We start from the raw sequence: 27760 nt of genomic DNA, 5'->3' as shown, positions 1-27760 counted from the left end.
TGTTGCTTCTAAGAGACTTTTCACATATGCTGTTGTCGAGATATAGAATATTTTACCTTCTGAAATTCTGAATGAAAACAATTATCTAAGGTTCAGGAAAACTTAGCTTTTTTTCTCATTATTATTCTTAAGTTTTTTTTTAACTTTTTTGTACTCACTTTTTCTATTTTAAAAACTTTTTAATACAATGTTTATTGAATTTGTATATTAGGTTCCTCTCATTGTAAACCATTCTGAGCTCTGTGATATGGTATACTAGTAAAAAAAAGGCCCATTTCGCAAATAAATGAAACGGGCGCTAGCAAGGTTCTCCTCGGAGTGTGTATGTTTGAGAGTGTGTGTGTGTGTGTGAGAGTGACCGTGTGAGAGAGTGAATGTGCGAGTGTGTGTGTGACAGAGAGTGAGACTGGGTGCGAGTGTGTGTGTGCCAGGGCCCCCCCTCCCTCCCACCCAACCAGTTCCAGTCCCCCCTCCCTCCGTGTTCCAGGGTCCCCCCTCCCTCCAAGTTCCAGGGTCGTCGTCCCCCTCCCTCCCAGGGGCCCCCCTCCCCCCTCCCAGTTCCAGGCCCCCTCCCTCCAATTTTTAAAAGTTATCTTCACTTACCAAGTCAGGGTTATGGCGGTGACCAGCAGCGGTAAAACGCGTGCAGGCTCAGCCCTTCTCTCTCTTTCTCAGCTGTGGTCCCACCCTTGCGGAAACAGGAAATGAGGGTGGGACCACAGCTGAGAGAGAAGGGCCGAGCCTGCACGCGTTTTACCGCTGCCGGCCACCGTAACCCTGACTTGGTAAGTGAAGATGACTTTTAAAAATCAGAGGGAGGGGGCCTGGAACTGGAAGGGAGGGAGGGAGGGATGGATGACGACACCCTCATGCGTGTGAAGTGCCCTTCCCTTTCACTGTTCCGCCCTCGACGTCATCACGTTTTGACGTGAGGGAGGGACAGAGAGAGATGGTGACAGCCAGCACGAACCCTACAAACCCTTCACTGCCACGGAGTCAGCTTCAGAACATTGGAGGTGCTTTTTATTATAATAAGATTTCTTATGTTACGTCTTGTGCTCCCCTTGCTTTTGGTGCTGTTGGGATTATTTTTGCAGATTCACAACAAACTTGGCTGCCAGCTCCAAGGTATTAAAAAACTTTTTCACTTAATTATCCACCACCATTAGTTTTGCAGGTAACCATATACCAGCATGAAATCCCATTTTTTTTAGCACAGCTTCCTTCCATTTTACCATCTCTCATCTTTTTTTAATAATATCTTTATAACAAAATATGCAGGAATTATACCCCCTATCACAGCAAAACAAGTATCGTAACAAGATACAGTAATCTATCCCAGAGTAACAATATAGAAAACTATACAATCAAAACAGAAATACAATTAGCCCACCCCTGACTCAGATTTTTAGTAAAGAAAATCCCCTCCCCATCTACCCCTCCCCACTCTCCATCCATGAGTTTAGTCAATGAGAAATATTCCACTACTGTGTGTAAGGAGATATACCTGTTCCATAAATCACGATATTGACAATGACCCGGACAAAATGAAAATTTAAGAGCGGTAAGTAACCAATTTGCCATCTCACGCATAAAGTTGTGACAAGTACTAAGAGATGGAGGTGAAGTGTCAAACCCAGGACTGCAAAATGCATTTTTTAATGAGGAGAGTGGCTACTAGAATAAATTTACATTGTGCGTCTCCGAAGCCCCTCCCACATAAGGAGGCCTTACTTCCCATCCCATCAACACCACCGAATACGACCAATCTAATGTACACTGCTCCTGCCTCTGGCCTTGTCCAAGCTCCTGGTGCCGCTCCTGTGATCATCCAGAGACAGCACAAACTCTCTGATTGACTCTGCCTCTGTGAGAGTGAAGGAGCCATACCATCATCTGTCAGGTCATAGCTACCTTTTTCTTAGTGCATGGGATCAGGAGTCCTAATTAGTTCAGGACATAGGGTATAAAGTGTGAATTATCTTTGCCTTGTTTTGACAGGTCCATAAACAATCATTACCATCATTTTGGGTAAAGCGAAAGCTACATACCTGTAGAAGGTATTCTTCGAGGACAGCAGGCTGATTGTTCTCACTGATGGGTAACGTCCAACGACAGCCCTCAGACCGGAGATCTTCCCTAGCAACAACTTTTGCTAGGCCTCGCAAGAGCATGCATGACACACATGCGCGACCACCTTCCCGCCCGTACAATAGCGTGCTCATCAGTCCAGTAAATAGCAAGACAAGGAAAGAGACAACTCCAAAGGGGAGGTGGGCGGGTTTGTGAGAACAATCAGCCTGCTGTCCTCTGAGAATACCTTATACAGGTATGTAGCTTTCGCTTTCTCCGAGGACAAGCAGGCTGTTTCTTCTCACTGATCCCTAGCCCCCAGGCTCACTCAAAACAATAAACATTGGTCAATTGGGCCTCGCAACGGCAAGGACATAACTGAGATTGACCTAAACTTATTCAACTAACTGAGAGTGCAGCCTGGAACAGAATAAAAATGGGCCTAGGGAGATGGAGTTGGATTCTAAACCCCGAACAGATTCTGCAGCACCGACTGCCCAAACCGACTGTTGCGTCGGGTATCCTGCTGAAGGCAGTAATGTGATGTGAATGTGTGGACGGATGACCACGTCGCAGCCTTGCAAATCTCTTCAATAGTGGCTGACTTCAAGTGAGCCACTGACGCCGCCATGACTCTAACACTATGAGCCGTGACATGACCCTCAAGAGTCAGCCCAGCTTGGGCGTAAGTGAAGGATATGCAGTCTGCTAGCCAATTTGAAATGGTGTGTTTCCCAAAAGCTACTCCCCTTCTGTTGGGATCAAAAGAAACAAACATTTGGGCGGACTGTCTGAATGGGCTTGTCCGTTCCAGATAGAAGGCCAATACTCGCTTGCAGTCCAATGTGTGCAGCTGACGTTCAGCAGGGCGGGTATGAGGACGGGGAAAGAATTTTGGCAAGACAACTGACTGGTTCAGATGGAACTCTGACACCACCTTTGGCAAGAACTTAGGGTGAGTGCGGAGGACTACTCTGTTATGATGAAATTTAGTATAAGGAGCATGAGCTACCAAGGCTTGAAGCTCAGACTCTGCGAGCTGAAGTGACTGCCACCAAGAAAATGACCTTCCAGGTCAAGTACTTCAGATGGCAGGAATCCAGTGGCTCAAAAGGAGGTTTCATCAGCTGGGTGAGAACGACATTGAGATCCCATGACACTGTAGGAGGTTTGATGGGGGGCTTTGACAAAAGCAAACCTCTCATGAAGCGAACAACTAAAGGCTGTCCCGAGATTGGCTTACCTTCCACACGGTAATGGTATGCACTAATTGCACTAAGATGAACTCTTACAGAGTTGGTCTTAAGACCAGACTCGGACAAGTGCAGAAGGTATTCAAGCAGGGTCTGTGTAGGACACGAATGAGGATCTAGGGCCTTGCTGTCACACCAGACGGCAAACCTCCGCCATAGAAAAAAGTAACTCTTCTTAGTGGAATCTTTCCTGGAAGCAAGCAAGACTCGGGAGACACCCTCGGAGAGACCCAAGGAGGTAAAATCTACGCTCTCAACATCCAGGCCGTGACAGCCAGGGACTGGAGGTTGGGATGCAGAAGCGCCCCCTCGGTTTTTTTTTTTTGGTTTTTTTTTACTATTTATATTTATTGAGAATAAACAGAGCATACATACATCATAAATATTTCCAGATGCAAATATTAAACTTTTGTTAAGCTGTAACCCCCATGTGTTCCCCCCTCCCCTCTCCCCCCCCCCTAATTAATTGGCAAGGTAGGGTCGGGCTGCGCCGACCACTCAATGTATGGATCCCACACATGATGGTAAAATATCAGGCGACCTTCTCGCATTGCTGTTAGCTTGGACATCAGCTGAATATAGTCCAGTTTCCGTAGAATCGTTCTTAGTCCCGGCAAAGTCTGTTGCTTCCATGCCGCTGCCAGCAGTAGCTGTGTGGCAAGTTGATGTGCATATTTTTTGCTTCCCTGGAGTCGCACGTGCAAAAAACAATGTTCAAGTTTCATGGGAAAAGCTATTTTTGTTATGCTAGCAATCAATTCACAACCCTCATCCAATATTGAGCATGAGGACAGGCCCACCATATGTGAACCATATCGCCCACCATTCCACATTGACACCAACAGAAAGCCGACCCCCCCTTTAAACATTTTTGCTAGTCTCTGTGGCATGTAGTACCAGCAATATAGTATTTTATAGCCATTTTCTACAAGAGCATTAGAAATTGACACCTTGAGTAATGATGTAAACACCCTTTCCCACCATGAATATTCATAGGAAGCCCCCAATAATTTTTTCCGATTTGTGTGTGTAGTGTAGAATGGGATGTGCTTGTAACAAGAGTTCTTTATATAGCCTAGATATCCCCCCTCTACCCCCTCCACCAGTCATTGCCCTCTCCATGTGCATTTCTCCCAAGCTCAGCTCTTCCTTCGCCCGCCTCAAGATAAAGTCCCTTAGCTGGTAGTATTGGAATGCATTCGAGGCAGGAATCCTGTATTCCTCTTGCACTGCCCCAAAAGTAAGTATTTCCCCCTCCTCCCATACCTGTCCCAACTCCCACATACCCCCCTCCCAATTCCTAAAACAGGGATCCGAGGATCCTGGGATAAATCCCAGTCCAAAGCGAATTATCGTGTGTGAAAAGTGTGTGCGCCCCCGAAAAAAGCTGGTATGGACTTTACTCCAAGTCGCAAGTGGCCACCCTACAATCGGTGGCACTTCCTTTATTATCTCCTTAAGCACTCGATCAGGTAACCAGGGGATGGCTCTTAATGGGTGTAGATAGCACCAAGTCTGCTCCATAGTCTTCCAGGCCTTTGCTCCCCCATGCTGCCTCTCCGCTAATATGTGGAGGTGAGCCGCCTGATGGTAGAGCAAAAACGATGGTACTCCCATGCCCCCGTGTGCCCGCGGCTGATGCATTACTGACCGGTGCACCCATGGTGGCTTCCGTTTCCATATGAAGGAAAAGACTCTACGTTGTAGGCCTTTAAAAAACTTTTCAGGTAAAAGAATGGGAAGCGCCATAAACAGATTATAGCAGTTTCGGCAGCAGGATCATTTTAATTGCACTTATCCACCCCATCCATGAAATCGTTAAGCCCTCCCATCTATCCATCTCCAAGAAAAGCTCCCGTATTTTTGCTGGGAAATTGGCCGCATATAGCTCCTCCAAACGCTTGGTGATATTTACCCTTAAGTATTAAATACTTCTGGGAGCCCACCGGAAAAGGAAGTTAACTCGCAACCTTCTATTTGGTCCTCAGGGATAGTGATGTTTAATGCTTCTGATTTGTCCAGGTTAACCTTAAATCCAGCCACCCAGCCGTAATCTCGCAAGGCTGCCCCTATGATTGGAAGTGATGTACTAGGGTTTGTTAATGTGAGGAGGATATCGTCCGCAAATAATAGAATCCGAGATTCAATTGTTGACGGACAGAAACCAGAGGGTGGTGGTGAATGGAATTCGCTCGGAGGAGGGGAAGGTGAGTAGTGGAGTGCCTCAGGGATCGGTGCTGGGACCGATTCTGTTCAATATATTTGTGACTGGCATTGCCGAAGGGTTAGAAGGTAAAATTTGCCTTTTTGCCGACGATACTAAGATTTGTAACAGAGTGGACACCGGGGAGGGAGTGGAAAACATGAAAAAGGAATTGCGGAAACTAGAAGAATGGTCTAAGGTTTAGCAATTAAAATTCAATGCGAAGAAATGCAAAGTGATGCACTTAGGGAGTAGAAATCCACGGGAGAAGTATGTGTTAAGCGGGGAGAGTCTGATAGTTACGGACGGAGAGAGGGATCTTGGGGTGATAGTATCTGAGGTTCTGAAGGCAACGAAACAGTGTGACAAGGCGGTGGCCGTAGCCAGAAGGTTGCTAGGCTGTATAGAGAGAGGTGTGACCAGCAGAAGAAAAGAGGTGTTGATGCCCCTGTATAAGTCGTTGGTGAGGCCCCACCTGGAGTATTGTGTTCAGTTCTGGAGGCCATACCTTGCTAAGGATGTAAAAAAAATGGAAGCGGTGCAAAGAAAAGCTACGAGAATGGTATGGGATTTGCGTTACAAGATGTATGAGGAGAGACTTGCGGACCTGAACATGTATACCCTGGAGGAAAGGAGAAACAGGGGTGATATGATACAGACGTTCAAATATTTGAAAGGTATTAATCCGCAAACAAACCTTTTCTGGAGATGGAAGGGCGGTAGAACGAGAGGACATGATATGAGAGTGAAGGGGGGCAGACTCAAGAAAAATGTCAGGAAGTATTTTTTCACGGAGTGCCCTCCCGCGGGAGGTGGTGGAGATGAAAACGGTAACGGAATTCAAGCATGTGTGGGATAAACATAAAGGAATCCTGTGCAGAAGGAATGGATCCTCAGAAGCTTAGCCGAGATTGGGAGGCGGGGCTAGTTCTGGGCAAGACTTCTACGGTCTGTGTCCTGAAAATGGGGCTAGTTCTGGGCAAGACTTCTACGGTTTGTGTCCTGAAAATGGCAGATACAAATCAAGGTAAGGTATACACAAGTAGCAGCACATATGAGCTTATCTTGTTGGGCAGACCAGATGGACCGTGCAGGTCTTTTTCTGCTGTCATCTACTATGTTACTATGTTACTCACTCCTCCAATATCTGGGTGTGATCTAATATAAGCTGCCAGTGGTTCCACAACCAAGGCGAAGAGGAGAGGTGACAAGGCACAGCCCTGTCTCGTCCCCCGCTTCAGCTAAAACGCTGGAGATTGACTCACATTAACACGAACCGAGGCTGTGGGCACTCTGTATAATAAAGAAAGCCAATGCATAAAACCTCCTGAGATGCCCACCCTCTTCAAGGTTGCAAACAGGAATGGCCAGTGCACCCTGTCGAACGCCTTTTCCGCATCTAGTGAGATTATACATAGCGGGAGCTTTTTTATATGGGCATATTGAATGAGGTGTAGTGTCCTGCGGATGTTATCAAACGTTTGGCGTTCCCGCACAAACCCCGCTTGATCCTCATGAACTAGTTGCGGAAGGTACTGCTGCAGGCGAGACGCCAGTATTGCGGTGAAAATTTTATAATCCAGCCCCAAGAGCGAGATTGGCCTATACAAGCTGCATAACTGTGGATCCTTGCCCCATTTGGGTAGGACTAGAATGTTTGCCAGATGCCAAGTCTCTGGAAGAGACCTCTGCTCTTCTAGATCATTAAATACCCTTTGCAGCATAGGCACCACAAGGGATCCAAATGTTTTATAAAACTTATTCGTAAAACCGTCGGGTCCTGGGGCTTTACTTGGTGCCAGGTCTTTAATTGCCTGTAGGACTTCTTCTAACTCAATTGGTCTAGAAAGTCTATTTTGGGCGCTCTCAGAGTGTAGGCAATGTGACCCTATCTAGAAAGGCCATGATCTCTGTCTCTTCCAGGCTGATATCTGGGGTATAGAGTTTTTCATAAAAACTCCTGAACAGTGCTTGCATGGCCACCGGATCCGTTATGCTATCCCCTCTTTCATCCCTCAACTGAGTAACATGCATTTTATTTGCCTGCTGTTTTAGTTTGTGTGCCAGGAGCCTACTAGCCTTGTTGCCAAACTCGAAGTGTGTCTGGCGTACCCCTCTGCAACTGCTCGGAGAGATCTGCCAATTGAAGCTCCCGGATCTCTTGCCTAAGTTTATGTCCTTGGTCTAATAAAGTTTGGGATGGGCCCCTTGGGCTCCATCTGCTTATTAATTTCTCCAATTGTGCTAATCGCTTACACCCAGCCTCCTCCGCCTGAGTTCTTTCCCGTCGTATATGAGCTTTTAAGGCAATGAAATGGCCCCTCATGACCGCCTTGAATCCTTCCCAAAGCACCCCTGGGGAAACCTCTCCGTTATCGTTAAATTGGATATATTCTTTAATAATCCTCTCAAATTGAAGCACATGAGTCACCTCAGCCAGCAATGCATCATCTAGGCGCCACTGTGGGATACGCCCTTCGCACCTCCGGGGGCCGCAAAACAAGAATGACTGGGCTATGGTCCGACCATGTTCGCGGTTCAATGCGCTGGTCCTTGACACATCCCATCACAGCCCTGTCCCCCAGCCAAAAATCAATACGAGAGAAAGAATTATGAACCTGGGAGAAACATGTATAGTCTCTGTGTGTTGGCGCCCCCCCTCGTTCTGAGTAATGAGGGTCGGAAAACACTCCAATCTCCACGGTTCTTCGGAGGACAACTCCAGAAGAAGAGGGAACCACATCTGGCACGGCCAAAAGGAAGCGATCAGAATCATGGTGCCTCGATCTTGCTTGAGTTTCAGCAATGTGTTCCCCACCAAAGGTATGGGAGGATAAGCATACAGGAGGCCTTCCCCCCCCAATTCAGGAGAAAGGCATCCGACGCTAGCCTGCTGTGGGCCTGAAGTCTGGAACAGAACTGAGGGACCTTGCGGTTGACTCGAGTAGCAAAGAGATCCACCAAGGGGGTATCCCACACTTGGAAGATCTCGCATGCCACTCTCGAATTGAGCGACCACTCGTGAGGTTGCATTATCCTGCTCAACCTGTCGGCCAGACTGTTGTTTACGCCTGCCAGATACGTGGCCTGGAGAAACATGACGTACCGGCGAGCCCAAAGCCACATTCTGATGGCCTCCTGATACAGGGCGAGATCCGGTGACCCCCTGCTTGTTGATGTAATGCATGGCAACCTGATTGTCTGTTTGAATATGAATAATTTGCTGGGACAGCCGTCCCTGAAAGCCTTTAGAGCGTTCCAGACAGCTCGCAACTCCAGCAAATTGATCTGTAGACCTTGTTCCTGGAGGGATCAACTCCCTTTGGTGTGAAGCCCATCGACATGAGCTCCCCACCCCAGGAGAGACGCATCTGTAGTCAGCACCTTTTGTGGCTGAGGAATTTGGACGGGACGTCCCAGAGTCAAATTGGACCGAATTGTCCACCAATGCAGGGATTGGAGAAAGCTCGTGGACAGCAGGACTACGTCCTCTAGGTCCCCAACAGCTTGGTACCACTGAGAAGCTAGGGTCCAATGAGCTGAAAGACGGGCCATGGGAGTCACATGCACTGTGGAGGCCATGTGGCCGAGCAATCTCAACATCTGCTGAGCTGTGATCTGCTGCGATGCCCGGACCCAAGAAATGAGAGACAGAAGAGTGTTGGCCCTCGTTTCGGGGAGGTAGGCACGAGCCGTCTGAGAGTCCAGCAGAGCTCCTATGAATTCTAGTCTCTGTACTGGAAGAAGGTGGGACTTTGGGTAATTGATCACAAACCCTAGTAGCTCCAGGAGTCGAATAGTCATCTGCATGGACTGTACAGCTCCTGCCTTGGAGGTGTTCTTTACCAGCCAATCGTCGAGATAAGGGAAGACATGCACTCCCAGTCTGCGCAGAGACGCCGCTACGACAGCCAGGCATTTTGTAAACACCCTGGGCGCAGAGGCGAGCCCAAAGGGTGGCGCAGAGGCGAGCCCAAAGGGTAGCACACAGTACTGAAAATGCCGTGTTCCCAGACGGAATCGAAGATACTGCCTGTGAGCTGGCAGTATCGGGATGTGAGTGTAAGCATCCTTTAAGTCCAGAGAGCATAGCCAATCGTTTGCCTGAATCATGGGAAGAAGGGTGCCCAGGGAAAGCATCCTGAACTTTTCTCGGACCAGATATTTGTTCAGGGCCCTTAGGTCTAGGATGGGACGCATCCCCCCTGTTTTCTTTTCCACAAGGAAGCACCTGGAATAGAATCCCAACCCTTCCTGCCCCGGTGGCATGGGCTCGACCGCATTGGCGCTGAGAAGGGCAGAGAGTTCCTCTGCAATTACCTGCTTGTGACGGAAGCTGAAGGACTGAGCTCCCGGTGGACAATTTGGAGGCTGGAGGTCAAATTAAGGGAGTATCCTAGCCGGACTATTTGAAGAACCCACTGGTCGGAGGTTATGAGAGGCCACCTTTGGTGAAAATATTTTAACCTCCCCCCGACCGGCAGATCATCCGGCACGGACACCTTGATGTCGGCTATGCTCTGCTGGAGCCAGTCAAAAGCCCGTCCCTTGCTTTTGCTGGGGAGCTGCTGGGGCCTGTTGAGGCGCATGCTGTTGACGGGAATGAGCGCGCTGGGGTTTGGCCTGGGCAGCAGGCTGGCAAGAGGGAGGATTGTACCTACACTTATTAGAATAGGGAACAGTCCTCTGTCCCCCATAAAAATGTCTACCAGTTGAGGTAGAGGCTGAAGGCGTCCGGTGGGAGAATTTGTCGAAAGCGGTATCCCGCTGGTGGAGTTGCTCTACCACCTGTTCGACCTTTTCTCCAAAAATATTATCCCCCCGGCAAGAAGAATCCATAATCCGCTGCTGGGCCCTATTCTTCAGGTCGGAGGCACGCAGCCATGAGAGTCTGCGCATCACCACACTTTGAGCAGCGGCCCTGGACGCGACATCAAAAGTATCATAAACACCCCTGGCTAGGAATTTACGACACACCTTCAGCTGCCTGACCATCTGCTGAAAAGACTTGGCCTGCTCAGAAGGGAGCTTGTCCACCAAGTCCGCCAACTGCCGCACATTGTTCCGCATATGAGTGCTCGTGTAGAGCTGGTATGACTGGATTTTGGAAATGAGCATTGCAGAATGGTAGGCCTTCCGCCCAAAAGAGTCCAAGGTTCTAGAGTCACGGCCTGGGGGCGCCGAAGCGTACTACCTAGAACTCTTGACCTTCTTAAGGCCAGATCCACCACACCAGAATCATGAGGCAACTGGGTCCTCATTAACTCTAGGTCCCCATGGATCAGATACTGGGATTCTATTTTCTTGGGAATGTGGGGATTAGTTAATGGCTTCGCCCAGTTCGCCAGCAATGTCTGTTTGAGGACATGATGCATGGGTACAGTGGACGATTCCTTAGGTGGCGAAGGATAGTCCAAAAGCTCAAACATCTCGGCCCTTGGCTCATCCTCTGTAACCACAGGGAAGGGAATGGCCGTAGACATTTCCCGGACAAAGGCCGCGAAAGACAGACTCTCGGGAGGAGAAAGCTGCCTTTCAGGAGAGGGACTAGGATCAGAGGGAAGACCGCAAGACTCCTCGTCAGAGAAATATCTCGTGTCCTCCTCTGCTTTCCACGAGGCCTCACCATCGGTATCGGACACCAGTTCGTGACCTTCAGTCCGAAGCCGAGCCTGTCTCGATTCTGTGGAAACGCGGCCATGGTGGGCACGCTGAGAGGAAGCCCCCCGCACCGGTGGCGATGAAGCTCCCTCCATCGATGTCGTCGGGGAGTCAGCCTGGGAGGCCGCCGATGCGGGTACCACAAGCGGCACCAGGACCGGAGACCTCACCACGGGCGAGGAGCCAGCCGCCGCCTCTCTCAACGGCACCGGCGGCGCAAGCATCCCCGGTACCGGAGCGGAAGGGCATAGCAGTTCTTCCAGGATCCCTGGAAAGATGGCCCGGAGGCTCTCGTTCAGAGCGGCTGTCGAGAAAGGCAAGGGGTCCGGTACAGGCGACGAGGTCAGAATCTGTCCGGGGCGCGGAGGCGGTACCGGGCTGTCCGTAGTAGAGCGCGACACCTCTTGTATGGAGGACGAGCGGTCCTCCCAGCGCCGACACTTAGCAGGTGCCAAATCCTTCGGCGACCCGGAGCTCTCGGTACCGCGACGGGAAGGCACCGATGACGATGCTTCTTTGCCTTCGCACGAAGCACGTCATCGGTACCTCCCGGTACCGAAGAGGAGGCCGTTGAATCCAAACACCTCCTCAGGGCCGGGTCCGAAACAGGTCGATCCTGGGGGGCCTGTACCGCAGGAACCCTCGAGACAGGCGGAGACCTACTCGAGGGCTCACCGCTACCAACAGGGGAATGGACAGCCCTCACCTGCGCTCCTGATGACAATGCACCCTCCGGCGACATTGATACCTCCAATGACCTCGGTACTGCGGGCGTTGAAGTACCGGACGAGGCTCCAAACAAAAGGTTCCATTGAGCCAATCTCGCCGCCTGAGTCCTCTTCTTCAGCAGAAGACAAAGAGTGCAGGTTTGGGGATGATGACCAGCCCCCAAACACTGAAGGCACGAAACGTGCCTGTCAGTGAGTGAAATCGTCCGGCTGCACCGCGTGCACTTCTTGAAGCCGCTGGTAGGCTTCGATGACATGGGTGGAAAAATCATGCCGGCGAAATCAAAATCCGCGATGATGCCAAAAGAGAGCACCAAAACAGGAAAAAAACCCGTGCGGGCGGCCAAAAAGGCCGTTTCCGACGAAAGGAAACTTAACGGGGAAAAACACTAGGAAATAGCGGAAAAGTTTTTTTTTTTGTTTATTTTAACAAGAACACAAAGAAGAACGCGAACGGAGAACTTTCCGAACACTTCCGAAAGGAAAAAAGCGGCAAAAAAACGCGCGAGGATCTCCTTGAGGCACAGAACGACCGTAAACAGCCGTCTTGAGCCGCGGAAAAAAGAAGACTGAAGAGCCCGCTCTCATATGGGCGGGAAGGCGGTCCCGCATGCGTGTCATGCATGCTCTCGCGAGGCCTAGCAAAAGTTGTTGCTAGGGAAGATCTCCGGTCTGAGGGCTGCCATTGGACGTCACCCATCAGTGAGAACAAGCAGCCTGCTTGTACTCGGAGAAATTAGTGTAAGTTCATTATCTCTACTTTATTATATTGGCAGCCAGAAAAAAAAGTGTAAAGTAGTATTTATATATATATTTTTTATAATATCTGAGCCTTGGGTCCAGTTCTTTTCAGTGATTATTTTGGACTTTGTGAGCTTGGATTTTGCTGTTGGAGGGATTAATTACACCTAATTACATTCCAGAGAGCTACCTTTTATATTTTATGTGTATACGTTCCCTCACTGCCTGTTCTGTACCTGAGGCAAGGTAATTGTGTCAGCCCCACAATTAGAGCAGGTAAGAAGGGAATTACAGGAACCTCCCCATTAGATATATTAAAACAAAGATATTTGAACAGAAACAAAGTGCATAAGTTGCCCGCTTAGTTTTCACAGATAGTCAATAATTGTTGTCTCGTTACTGAGTATTAGGATTACAGAGCATAAGGGAGCTCTTGGGTGCTTACGGGTGCACTAATTAACTTCAGGAGAGACTCATCCACCCATTAGGACAAGCCTACGTTGTGGGCTGTCTACTTGGGTGAGTTTAGCCTCTGAGAATCTCTCCTCTCCTCCACACAAATAATTTTTGTAACCTTTAGTAGATTATAATACTATTTCATTCGTTTGAACGTGGCTGGCTTTTGAGCTCTCCATCCATATCTTGGATACCCTTAGGGGTTTGAGTAGTGTTTAGTTCCTCACTACTCTGGTTTATCTTTTGTATTACTTCTGTTGCAACAGCAGGATGCACCTTTCATTGTAGGGGGAGATTTCAACCAGGTGTATCTGGTAGATAAATTTAAGCCAGGATTTCAGGAATGTTTTACAGCCAGTAGGGGCTTGCTGCTGTTCTGCACTACTTTGGCTCTTGTTGAGATGTGGAGAATGTTTCATCCTGGGGAGCGGGATTACACCAATTTGTCCCAAGCACACAATATGCAACCACATATTGATTACTCAGCATTATATGTTTCTATATATCAAAAGTATATGGGATTATAATACATGTCTCTTGGCACCTCAAAGGTAAGGAAATCCTGTTTTGGACTAAAGTAATTCCTGTTCTAATCAATGGCTTCAAAACATCCTCCAACGTTCTGCTGACTACATATACCTTCGAAACTGTGACAGCACATTGTGAATCCCACATTCTACAACTCCATTTATTCTGGTCTGAACCTTACTCCTGAGTAGACCGCTTTGCCCAGATCCCCTATGCCCATCCTTTAAAGAGAGCAGTTCAAGTCCCCAGACACAGGTTCTATCTTTTATGCCCAGCTCCATCCATAGTTGGTGCTAGCTGGTCAGCTCTAACAGTTCCTGCAGGATCTTCTTCTGGCCATACCGTACCTGCAGAGCTTGCTGTTCTCGATGGCTCAGCTTAGAATATGCCACTGAGTCTTCAATGAGGTACTGATCTGCAGTGAGGTCAGAGATATAGATCTGTAGGGTCAGAAGTAAGCTACTATGAAGAAGCTTCTTCCATGATTCTTGAAGTTCTCGGATGGACTCATTAGACAGCACCATATCATCTTTATCTTCAGTGTCATCTTGCCAGCCATCATTCTTCTTATACTCTCTGAACTCTTCAGCCGACAAACACAGCACCTGAAAGTACACACACATTAAAGCACATTGCTTCCCCATGCACGACATTCTTGGTTTTTTTTTTTTTTTTTAACTGTAACTGAGCTAAAGGGAAGTAATATTTAAAATTTTGTTTATTTTTTTTTTAAACTCATGTTTATTGACAGAAAGTTCAGTAACAGGACACAAGCCATGTAAAAAAAACGTTACAAAACGGAACTAACCAGTCCTTTCTCATACAAGTACCAATTTTTCAACATTTTCTCCCCTCCCTCCCCCTCCCATTTCCACACCACCCTCCCCCCCCCATCTTCAGGAATTCAAGATTCTGCTGCGGGCTACTGAAGTCAATGTGTCCCAAAAGGGTGCCCAGGCTGTACAGAAAAGGTCTCCCTTAGTCCCTGCCAAATCCGCAATGCCACTGCGTTCAAGTGAGCACATGTAAATCATGAGTGAACGCCATTGGGCTAAAGTGGGGGTGTCTGTGGTCATCCAAAGTTGTAAGATTGCTTTTTTCCCCATCAGTAAAGTTCTGTGTAAAAAGGTACGCAAGCCTGGCTTAGGCTGTCCTTGTATAGAGTAGTCCCCAAATAGTTGAGTGGCAGTATGTCGCCATCTCACTCTCCACATGGATGAAATGTGTGACGCCAAGGCTCTCCAGAATTGTTGAATAACAGGGCAGGACCAGAACATGTGACTCAAATGGGCATTTTCTTTTCCACACTTGCGACAGCAGTCAGAGTCACACAAAGTGGCCCGGTGTGCTCTCCTGGGTGAGATGTGCAGGCGAAAGAGAAACTTGTACTGTATTTCCCACCAGCTTACATTTGCAGTCAATTTGTAGGTACCAGCCAAAATGGACTTGATGGCCTCCGGGGTTACTTGTGTAGACAGTTCCAATGTCCACTGCTGTGCCACCCGTTCAAAATCAGAGGAGTGCAGATGGTCTCTCAAGTGCGCATGAAAATACTTCAAGGGGATCCTGAGTTGCGCATCAAGTCCAAGCATCGAGTTAAAACATTCATACACTTCCATAGATAAGTCTTTCTTAGGTAAAGAATGCACATAGTGTTGGAGCTGCAGAAATGCAAATGAATCTTTCCTATGCAAATGAAACTCTCTGCTTATTTCTGGGAGCAATTTAATCTCGCCCTGATCTGTTACCACCTGACTCAAAAAGGAAATTCCCTTGGCCTCCCATTCGCGGAATGTTCTAGAGGTGTCTCCCGCTGGGAACTCAGGATTGCCCCGTAGTGATAGCAAAGGAGAGACCGATTTGTTTAAGCCAAAAAACTTGCATAGCCATCTCCAAGCCTGGCGTAACGGACAAAGCACAGGGCCCGCCATTCCCAAACCCGGAGATGTTCTCTTACCCTGATGTAGCCAATTAGAAAAATGTAGAGACCCCAGCCAGCTAGTTTCCGCTGTTGTGAGGGAGAAATGGTTAGTGGACCTAAACCAGTCCGATATGTGGCGCATGCTACTTGCCACGGAGAACAAGCGAAGGTCCAGCAAACCCAGACCCCCCTTGACTCTTGGGAGAATGGCTCTATTTATAGTCATGCGCGCCCGTTTCCCTTGCCACAAAAAAAGGTTTAATTTTGCCTTCAACCATTTTTCATCCCCAGCGGTCAGGAACATGGGTAGAGTTTGGAAAGCATATATCCAAACGGGGAATAAGACCATGTTGTAAAGTGCTACTCTACCCATCAATGAAATTGGAAGGGCTTGCCAGCATTGGAGGGACCGGGCTACCCGCCCCTTCAGGTGTACCATATTTCGTGAATATAATGAGTGTAAATCAATAGGGATTTTCACTCCCAAGTAAGTCACCTCTTCCTGAGCCCACTGTAAGGGAAAGGGACCCTCCCAATTCAACTGAATCTATGCTTTAGATGGAAGTGCTGTAGATTTCTGTAGGTTCAAACTAAGCCCTGAGTACAATCCAAATTCATCAATGGCGGCCAGGACCCTGGGGAGGGACTGTTGAGGATGAGTCAAAGTTAATAGAATATCATCCGCAAAAGATAAGACTTTTACCCGTTGACCCGGGAGAGATACCCCACAGATATCCGGATCTTTCTCCAAAGTGCGCAATAATGGCTCTACGTATAATAAAAATAATAAAGGAGAGAGGGGGCATCCTTGTCTAGTACCAGCTCTGATCCGCAGTGGAGGGGACTTTGTCTCATTAATTAGGAGTCTGGCTACGGGCTCTCTATACAACACTTTAATTGCTTCTAAAAACCAGCCTCCTATTCCCACGTATGATAGTACTTGGAACAAATATTCCCACCGCACTCTGTCGAACGCCTTCTCGGCGTCTAGACTAACCAACAGCAGATCAGCATCCTTAGCATGACAGTGTGCAATTGCCAAAAGTACTTTGCGGACATTAAGCACTGAGTTCCTATCTCTCATAAATCCCACTTGGTGCTCCCCAATCAGGGTATTCATACAGGGGGCTAGCCGATCTGCTAAGACCCGGGCTAGGATTTTAAGGTCCACGTTAATAAGGGAGATAGGCCTATACGATTCCACTCTATCACTTGGTTTGCCCGGCTTTGGGATCAGGGTAATTAAAGCCTCGTTGCTCACCAAGGGCAGCTCCCCTCGTTCTATCACTTCTTCAAAATATTCAATAAAGGGGCCTATAAACTGTGGGGGCAGGGTTTTATAGTATTCAGCTGAGAACCCATCTGGGCCTGGAGCAGAACCCAGGGGGAGAGACTTCAGCACTCTCTGAATTTCCTGTGCTTGTAACGGACTCGCGAGCACACTCTGGGCTGAGGGGGGGAGGCGGGGAAACCCCGCATCCACCAGATAATCCTCCACCGCCATATCTGTAAATTCTCCCTTTCCTGAATATAATTTAGAAAAATAGGCATGGAACACCTGAGCAATCCCCTCTGTAGAATGAATCTTGTCCCCCTGGGGAGTCAATATTGATGCAACCAATTTTCTCTGACTACGTGCTCTCACCATTTGCGCTAACAGTTTTCCGGGTTTATTCCCATATTTACGGTAATTGAATCCCCTTACAGTTAGTCTCCTTTGAGTTTGTTCGTGAATTAAGGAATTAAGAGCAACTCTAGTGGAGGACAGTAAATCACTCGCCTCCGGGGAGGGGTTCTGCAAGTATTGCGCTTTTGCTAAACGTAAGGTGCGTTCTAGCCGAATTATTCCCGCAGCCAGTCTCTTTACTCTAGCACTCGTGTATGCGATGATGGCCCCCCGCAAAACTGCTTTCGAGGCTTCCCACAGAATTACTGGGGAATCACAGGAATCCTGATTGTTTATGAGATACTGTTCCCACTGAGCCTTTATATATTCATTAAATTTTTTGTCTTTATGTAAATAAGCAGGGTATCTCCAAAAGTAAGTCTGTTCCCCTGGAGCATTAAACTGCAACTCTGTCCAGATCAAGGAATGGTCAGTAATTTCCATAGGGCCTATCTCAGCCTGAGTAATTTGAGAGAACAAGGAATGCTGCACCAATATATAATCCAACCTCGACCACGAATGATGAACCCTAGACTGGTGTGTAAAATCTATTGTTGAAGGATGAAGCAGTCTCCACGGGTCTACCAAATTTAGAGACTGACACAGAGCTGATAGCCCCCTCTCTCCCCATCTCTCATTGCGCAGAGTTCCTGTGGATCTATCCACCTCTGGGTCCAGTACTTGATTGAAATCTCCCGCCCACACCCAGGGTGCGTCAGAGTATCGCAGACCCAGAGAAATTAAAGATTGAAGGAAAAGGGGGGAATATGAGTTTGGTCCGTACACCGCACACAAATACAAATGCTGTCCATACAGGGTCATGCGGACTAAGACCACTCTACCCTCCCGATCCCTATATATCAGCTTAGGCTGGCATAGGATACCCTTCCTAATCAAAATCGCTACACCACTTCTTTTAGCCCCAGATGATGAGTAAAAACACTCTCCCACCCATTGCTGTTTTAGTTTCTCATGTTCTTTATCGCTCAACTTCGTCTCCTGGAGGCACGCAATAGAGACCTTATGTCGCTTCAGCTGGGCTAATATCTTGGTCCGTTTAATCGGGGAAGAAATCCCCGATACATTCCAAGACATCAGTCGCACTGGGACCCTATGGGATCAAGTTAAATCAGTGAAGTTTGTTGACGTTTCACCACTATGGGAACCCCAGGAGGCCCAGCCCCTCCCCCCGGGGGGTTTTATACTCCAATGACTATAAATGCTGACTCCAGCCCGCCCTTCTAATCTACCTTGGGTACATCCTGAAGAGAATCCCACCCATCCCTCCCTCCCTCTTTCCCTACCCCCCTCCCTCTTTTCCCCCCTCCCCCCCCTTCCCTTTTACCAATCCAAAAACCATACTCTCCTGTCTAACAACTGGATAGAGGTCACTTCCATGCTAGAGGCCCCCCCGTCCCTCCACACCAACAATCGCAATATCTCAGTCCATATAGTGTCACAGTTCTCACATTTTATCAATACCTTCTCTTTACTCCCGTTACACACATGGATTAACTTTCAGGTCTCTGTCGCAGCATCCATCCCACTATCTGATGTAATGTCTAGGTGTTGGACGAAGTTGTGTGCTTCTTCCGCGTTATTAAATGCTTTCCACCCATTACCTTGCTTGATTTTCAACACCGCGGGGTAAAGAAGCATGAATTTAATTTTCTGTCCATACAGCCTCTGACAAATAGGGTTAAATTGCTTTCTTCGTTCCTGCAATGCAGTGGAGTAATCTTGAAATATACGGATCAGCTTTCCATCATATTTAGTTGAATCCCGCTTCTGCCGGTATCCACGGAGAATTTCCTCCTTGTGTAGATAGTTATGGATTTCAATGAGAACTACTCGTGGGGCCTGGCGGCCATCTTGGAGGCGCCCCACACGATGAGCCCGTTCAAGGCACAGTGGGCCCATGCTATCCGAGAGCGCGAACTCTCTCTTCAGCCACTGCTCTAACTCCGTGGCCAAGAATCTGTCTCCAACCGATTCTGGGAGCCCTACGATTCGTAGATTTGCTCGGCGCGATCTGTTCTCTAGATCGTCGATTTTCGCCAACAGTTGCTCAATCGTGCCATTTTGTTTCTTCATCTGTGCCACAGTAGAAATACACGTGTCCTCTAACTCCGAGACACGGCGCTCGAGTTCTCCTGTACGATTTGTGGTGTCCGTTAAAGAAGCTGTCAGAGTAGCGATCTGGGACGCCAGCTGCTCAAATTTCGGTGCCAGTGCTAGCCCTACCGCTTCCGTAAGTTGTTTTAATTGCTTCGGGGTAAAAGTAGGGCTGTCGCACTTGGCATGTTCTTCGTCGCCGCTCAGCGCTTTTGATTTTTCTTTTTCCTTTTTTGCGCTTCTAGCGGGTAAGCTTTTAAGTTGCGGTTCCACGAATTTATCCATTAGATGTTCTTATTGATCCGCTATCAATTCCAGGACTGGAATCCAAAGTTTTAATCAGTTAATTGGTGTAGATTGACGGAGGAACCTCAGAGAGCACAGAAACACGTCTTGAGCCCTCTAGCGCATCACGTGACCCCCTTCTAAAATTTTGTTTATTAATATTACTAATTATTAAGGTGGCAATCTACAAAAAACCTGTGTGGTTGCAAAGTATGTGCACACTATAGGGATGCATATGTTGTGTTCATTCTTATCTAGATGGTACAACTACTTTCAAAGGGAAACTAACTGTTTGAGAGGCTGAGGTGGGCATATCAGTTTGCATACTTCTGAAAACATCATGTACATGTGCTAATTTCCTCCTTTACACAGACATGTTCTCAAACCCATGAGCACTTCAGCAGAATAAAGTGCAATTTTCAGACCGTAATAAAGGCATATTAATCCTCAAGTCTTCTGAATTACTGGCTACCTTCCTTATACCATATTTCCCTGCAAGAACTCTTCACATCAGCGTTTTTAACAACACCCTCTTTTCATTAAGTTTGCTTTGAAACTTCCAGGAAATCCTGTTTTAGTGTCTCTGCCCCTACCCTATGAAATAGCCTTCTATCTCAGTAATAATTCAAATCTCTGTGGGGATCAAGTGACGCCATGCTTGGAGGAAGACACTAAATCGAGTCTCTCCGGGCCCCCAGGCATCTCCTGAAAACTTGCAACGCACCTAAAGAGAATTAAAATCAGTTTTTTGGTTGGTGCGGCAGCCGGAGGTATTTTATAGCTGGAGAGAGGAGTTGGTAGTGTGAACATGGCAGCGAAGTCGGCGCATAAAGAAAAATCTAAAAGCAAGGCGGCGGAAGGAAAGATGGTGGCGCCTCAGAGCCCGGTGGCCCTCACGGTCTCCTCCACGTGGATAGCGGAGATGACAACGGTACTGGAGGATCTGCTGGAGAGGCAGCTGGCTCCTCTCGATGCAAAACTGGAACGAATACCTGAATGGAAGATCCGGCTAAAGACTGGACAGCGGTGCAAATCCTTACAGCGGAGGTGGAGGGGATAGGATTACGGCGGTAGAGAGTGATCAGGGAGCTCTGCAGAAGAAAGTGGCAGAGTTGGAGGCCAAGCTCGAGGACCTAGAAAATAGGTCTAGAAGAAAACTTAAGGCTGGTGGGCATGTCGGAGGCGTTGCCAGACAGAAATTTGCAGGGCTTCCTGGAAAAATGGATTAATGAACAACTGCAGCTCTCGGAAAGCAATGGACCTTTAAGGATTGAATGGGCACACAGGCTAGGTCCGAGGCCACAAACAACAAATAGACCTAGACTGATTATTTTCAGAGTTCTCCACTTTGCCAAGAAACAGGAGATATTACAAGCACTCAGAGCAGGGAAAATGCTCACCTATGACAATAAAAAAAATCTTATGCTTTCAAGATTATTCTGCAGAGGTGGCAGCCCAGCGCAGAGCTTTTTCCCCCATCTGCTCGCGGCTGTTTGCACTCAAGATCAAGTTTGCGTTAACAACTCTTAAAATCACACAGTGAGGATCGACTTCATCATATACTTCAGTGGAGGAAGCTAAGAAATTTCTGGTACGAGTGGAGGAGAAAGCTGAGGGAAGTACAAGGAAGAATGGAGAAAATGCATAATAGACTCGCTGGCTGCGAGATTGCATGGTTGGAACGGTGGACATGGAGAGGGTATTATGCACCATATGGTCAAAAGAGTTATGGGATGGAGGACGGTAATTCAGCACAGAACCTGAACTCTCAGACATTTGTTTCAGGGTTATGGTTAATTAGCAGACGAGCAGAAGAGTGATGGAGGTCGGAGGCGTCTTTGATCAGGGCAATAACAGTTAATTAAAGGATGAATGGAAGGGAGAGGTGTGTATGGAAGTGTAGAAGATGGAGTATTTAGGGAGGAGGGAGAGGTGTAGGAATTTGACTGTATGTAGCGAAAAACTTTGTGTTAATGCCGAGAAAGGAGATGACTGGGGGGGGGGGGGGGCGTTTGAAGTATTGTTCCTACGGGGGGAACAGGTTGTTGTGGGAGGGATTGGGGAGGAGGGGGGGAAGAGAGAGGGTAGAGGGGAGGGATAGGAGTAAGAGGTATCTGGGTTCAGTGGGAACTGTTAGGTTAAGAATGAGGTGTTGGCATGCAAAAAAAGGGCTGGAAATGTTTGGAGGGTGGGGGTTGGAGGCGGGGCTGCCCCCCCCCCCCCCCCCCGCCATGGCAGGGTAAACGAGGCGTTAAAATGAAGCGGATATGTACCAGTAGGCAATGGTAAAGTTAATTACTTGGAATGTAAGAGGGATACGCTCACCTATTAAGAGATCTAAAATATTACAACATATGACGTGGATGTAGCATTGCTCCAGGAGACACATCTTGATGCACAGGAACATGCAAAGCTAAAACCTTGGTGGGTAGGAGAGTGCATTGTAGTGGCTGCCCAGGGGAAGAAAGGGGGGGGGGGTGGCTATTCTGTTTAGAAAAGGGGTGGCCGAAGAGATACAGCTAATAAGGGAAGATCTAGAGGGGCGTTTTATTTGGTTAAAGCGGTCATCAACGGGCGTATAGTTTACATATGTAATATCTATGCCCAAATCAATATGACAGGAAATTCTATAGCAGGGTGGCTAAAGTCTTGACTACTGAAGAGTATGGCCCTTTGGTGGTGGGCAGGGACTTCAATGCAGTATGGGATCCGAGGATGGACAAGTCTACATCTGGGCCCGTAGCGGGATATTATGTGAATAAGGGACTGTTACAGTTGAATAAACTGTTGGATTCGGTGGATGTGTGGAGGGAATTACATCCCTTGGATAGGGATTACACCCACTTGTCGCGTGCACATGATACGCAGGCTAGAATAGACTATGTACTGGTGACCAGGGGGGAATTTAGGACAGTGCAGGAATCGAATATAGGCCCTTATGTTATTTCAGACCACGCGGGTGTGGATGGATTGGGAGGTGGGGCAACATAGCAAACGTACAAGACAATGGAAGTTCCCTAGGGAGTTGTATGGGGATCCTGGGTTCCGGGACAAGATGCTGAATTGTTGGGATTCCTATAGGTAAACGAATGCAGAATACAAGAGTAACCCCGTACTGTATTGGGAGGCAGCAAAAGCGGTATTGAGGGGGGAAATAATTAGCTATACCCACTATAGGCGCAAAGCACGGGACAGAGAAATTTTTAGGCTGGGGGGATTGATTAGGAAAGCCAGGCAGAGTTTTGGTATGTCATCCACGGGAGGGGGTAAGAGGAGGCTGTTCGAATATCAAGTGGCGCTAAACACGCTCCTCCATCAAAGGGCCCACGTCACAGCAATATTACAGGTATATGCTACACCGACATGGCAACAAAGGGGGAAGGTTGATGGCCAGGCTGATTACACCAGTGGGAGGACCCTGGAGAATTCTCGCGATTCAAGATGATGGAGGGCAGAGGGTGTATTCAGACGAAGAGATAGGTGGGAGTTTTCGGGAGTATTATCAGAGTTTGTATGCGGCTCCCCCTGATGAGGGTCTCTCGGGAGACTTATATCTGAGTAATGTGGCACTGCCTCAGGTGGGTCAAAGGGAGAGAAGCATTTTGAATGCTTTAATAACGGAGGAGGAAGTAGCGACAACTATTGAGCATAGTCCCCTGTTAAAAGCCCCTGGGGCAGATGGTTTTAGAGCAGAATTCTATAGAATTATGGGGTAGGGCAGTAGTCCCGCCGCTAACTAGAATATTTAACAAAATCGTGGAGGAAGAAGCATTGCCTAAGTCTTTGGATTTAGCTCAAATTATAGTGCTACCTAAGCCAGGAAGAGACCCCACGTGTACGGCCTCTTAAAGGCCTATTTCACTGCTGAACTTTGAAGTTAAGTTACTCGCAAAGATAATGGCGAATCGGTTGGCTAGGGTTTTACCGGATATTATCCGCGAGGCCCAAGTGGGTTTTGTAGGGGGACGCTCGGTGGCCAAGAACATGCAGAAGATACTGACCTCACTGGAATACAGGGAACGTAGGGGAATTCAATCTATACTTATTAGTTTTGACGCCGAAAAGGCTTTTGATCGGGTAAAGTGGGATTTTCTTTTTGATACTTTAAGGGCCTATGGAGTTGAGGGTTGCTTTATCTCGGTCATTAGGGCATTATATTCATCACCCCAAGCTACAGTGCTGGTTAATGAGAGGAACTCTGAGCCTTTTTCAATACGTCATGGGACTCGACAGGGTTGCCCCTTGTCCCCATTGCTTTTTGTGCTGACCCTAGACCCTCTTATACGGGGAATAATGGCTAATCCGGACATTAGGGGTATTCAAGTGGGGGATCAGTGTTTCAAGGTGGCGGCGTTTGCGGATGATTTGCTAGTGCATTTGGAAGCACCAAGGGAATCGTTGGATGCGTTGTTGGAGGACTTCCGGGAGTATGGAGACTACGCAGGGTTTCGTCTAAATTTGGAAATGTCGGAGGCGTTGCCTTCATCACAGCATGTTAAGAGATTGTGGGATGTCAACTTTCCATTACGGTGGGCAAACGACGTTTGTAAGTATTTGGGGGTTAGACTGACAATGGACACGGGTACTCTATATAGTAGGAACATTATGTATCTTATGGAGGCCACTAGAAGTCAGTTGGAAGGATGGAAGGCTTTACCGCTATTGTTGCTGGGGAGGATAAATTTAGTGAGGATGGTTCAGTTTCCTCAGTGGTTATACGTTCTTCAGTGCCTTCCACTGTGTATGAGGAAAAAAGACACGCACCGTTTACATAGCCTGTTGAGTAGTTTTTGTTGGGGGGGGGGGAGCCCAAAATTCGTTTGGTGGCTATGTTGGGATTCTGGACACAGGGAGGGTTAGGGCTGCCCGATGTACAATTATACAATCATGCGTGTTTGACAAGGCACTTAAGCGATTGGTTGGGAAATAAGACTACACACCGGTGGAGCTGGAAAAAGAGTTTTATGCACCTTATAATTTCAGATACCTGTTACATTGTAAGAAAAGTCAAATCCCGTCCCAGTTGAAAGGGAGTGTCTTGTTGTGCCAGTTGAGGGAAGCGTGGAGGGGGTTAGTGACCAAATTGGGGGCAATGCAATGGTTTCTGACCAGATACTGATGAGGGGTAATGGGGATTTTATACCGGGGTTAGACAGCCCAATATTTAAGTGGTGGGAGCAGAAGGGCATAGTCTTTTTGGAGAATTTGCTAACGGAGGAGGGGAAGCTGATGACATTTGAAGAGATACAAGAAAGAGTGGGTCCTACCTGGGGCAATAGGTTTGCTTATGCACAAATTAAACTTTATCTGTCTACTCTGGATGGGTCCTCAGTGGGGAATAGGTTGGGGACTAAGATAAGGGAGTTTTTTCAGCAGATATGGGATATGGGGGTTTCGGTATCAGGGCTTCGACAGGCTGTCAGCAAAATGACCCCGGTTAGGGATTACTTAGGAGTTAAGAGACGGTGGGAGGAGGATTTGGGGGAAACTTTGGAGGATTGGGATAGCTTAGGGCTATCCCCCTTGTTGACTAGAGATGAACGTTTAAGGGAGTGTGGAGCAAGGGTGATACTTCGTGCTTACATAACTAAAACACAGCTCTCACACATGAATCCGCAGGTGGGGGCAAACTGCAATAAATGTAATCAATACAGACATACATTTTTTCATGCTATATGGGAGTGCCCCCGAATACAACAATTTTGGGAACGGGTGAGGCGGTTCCTGGCCAGCATTTTGAAGGTGCGGGTGAGAGGGTCAGTGGAACAATTCATCCTCTAAATCATACTTTCTGATGCAGGAAAATGCAACCATGTTGAGTCGTAGCTGGCCCTAGTGGCCCGAAAAGTCATATTACAAAATTGGGTGTCAGAGGAGCCTCCGGCATACTGGCACTGGAGGAACCAGGTACACTTGTTGGCAAAGTGGGAAGCTGGGGACGCTAGAGGCTCCCCTAGGCGGGGGAAAGATTTTTTGGCGATATGGAATCCCTACCTATCTAGTTTGAGCCCAAGGGGGAGAAGCCTTATTGTCAATACCTTGTGAATTTGGGAAGAGTTACCTAATGGTAGAGCTTGGGGATGGTGGGGGGGGGGGGGGGGGGGTAAGGGGTAGGGCGGGGGAGGGTGGGAGGGGGCGGTTGCGTAATTCTAATTAATGTAAGGTGTTGGGGAATCAATGTATTTAGCACATTTGTGTTAGGACAAGGATATGAGAGTATATAAATGTGAAAAGTTTGTAGACCGCAGGCACTGCTATAGCTTGATTATGACAGCATTGCTATTGGCATATTTGTTGTATTGCTGATGGTTGTATTTACATTGATTTGTAATCAATAAAAATTGTTGAAACATAATTCAAATCTCTGTTAAAAGTTCTCTACTGTTCAGCAGCTTTGCAGTCTGTCCATTGTAACTTACTCCCTTGCCTTTGTCCAGCAATTGAATGACTGAGAGATGTTTTTATGTCCCTCCTGCGATTTCCCTCCCTTATACTCTCTTAATAAGCTTGTAACCACACCTAAGCCTTTGCTTCCTTTTGTGCCTGTTAGGCCTTCTTTTAATGTTTATGTATCTATGTGTATACTGATTCCACCCCCCCCCCCCCCCCCAACACATTATATTTTAAATTCTTTATGAACTTTTTTTTTTAAATGTCATATTAAATATTTTAATTACATAAACAAAACAAAATACTCCATGCATAGGAAGCACATTGAATGGCTCTTTTTTGAATGGCTATTAAAAAAATAAAACTGTACTTGAACTTAGGCATATTTATGCATTTTAACATAGCTAGATTGCTTTGAACACTGTCCTTCTATATAGGATTTCCAATACACAAAACACAAGCGTTCAAGGAGACTGCATATGAAGTAACAAACTAAAAAAGAGGTCTCCACTAGACTCAAAGAAAAATAAAAAACTTTTATTCCAAAATGTGTAAAAGTATATTCATATGGTCTTCTCAACAGTAAAATAGACTCACAGCTTCCAACGAGTAAGCAGCCTGCCACGTAGTCATATCCAGAACACTCAAAAAACATGTGCCAATTTGTAACCTATGACACTACTGAAGCCAGTCTGGTGAAACGGGTCCCATTGGACTGAGTTCTATTTACATCTGAAAAACTGAATCTCTGCTTATAAGATATTGGCTGCATGAAGGCATTTACTATGTCCTGTAAATAATTGTCACAAATTGAATGCAGTGAAAAACAGGTTCAGGCTTTCTAAAGTAAACTAGGCCTCTAAAATCATAGCATCTCTCAGTCCTGATACTTCACTGAAGAAATGTGACAGCCTGCTTAACCTTGGCAGAGTTACAAAGTTGGCAAGGGTTGTGTATAGCTGGACATAGGCATACTGAGAAACTATAAACATAATTGGGCCAGGTGAAGAAAAGTTCAATTTAAGGGTAAGCGAAGTTTGGAGATAGGAGAGCTGAAACTTGGTCATAATTGGATAAGAGATAAGAAAACTGAGACTTGGTCATGACTGGATAAGATATAAGAAAACTTGCTAAGGTTGAAACTTGGTCCTAATTGAATGAAAGATAAGAAAAGTTAGAACTTGGGCATAATTGGATATACATGCCAATTACGACGAAAGTGCAGGTGAGAAAGAGAAATGCTCATAGGGATCTATGGGATCAAAAAAGTATAAAATGTCTGCTACCTAAGCAGTTTTTTGGAGAGAAGAAGAGTGAAGCCAGTAACCTTTGAAGGCACATGTCATCTGTCGTGAAGTGCTGTACTACCACGTGAATGCCTGAACTGCTTGTACTACATTTGGGTGAGATATCAATGTTAATAAACTATATTTCTTTATCTACTAAATACTGGGTTCCTAGGTTTATACTGCCTTGACTGTGTAACCCTGTCATAAGCAGATACCAGGTTAGGGTGATTAAGTATCTAGAGGGGATGTGCAGTTCTTCTCAGGTTAGTAGAAAGCCCATGCTGCTGCCGCCCAAACAGAAGAGGCAGACCTAACAAATAAACTGTCCTCATCTTGAATCCTTATGTTTGATGATGTTATCTTAAAAGATGAAAAAATTAGAAGATTGGAATGTTTTGAAGAATATATGGAATATGACTCTAATGTGAGGCTTTTGAGTCTATTTTACTGT

General features: G+C 47.1%; 1 protein-coding gene across 1 annotated transcript in view; it reads right to left on the bottom strand.

Moving 5' to 3' along the window:
• Window positions 1-12494: 12494 nt before the first annotated feature.
• Window positions 12495-27760, bottom strand: part of SETD6 (SET domain containing 6, protein lysine methyltransferase) — a 107079-nt gene continuing 91813 nt past the window's right edge. The window contains exon 10 of the mRNA XM_030203592.1: window positions 12495-14248. Within this exon, the coding sequence (XP_030059452.1) occupies window positions 13937-14248 (312 nt within the window). The 3' untranslated portion in view covers window positions 12495-13936. The remainder of the gene's footprint in view (window positions 14249-27760) is intronic.

The sequence above is a fragment of the Microcaecilia unicolor genome, chromosome 5 (genome assembly GCF_901765095.1).
Source record: "Microcaecilia unicolor chromosome 5, aMicUni1.1, whole genome shotgun sequence".
Taxonomy (NCBI): domain Eukaryota; kingdom Metazoa; phylum Chordata; class Amphibia; order Gymnophiona; family Siphonopidae; genus Microcaecilia; species Microcaecilia unicolor.
This window is presented reverse-complemented; position numbering and strand designations above follow the sequence as displayed.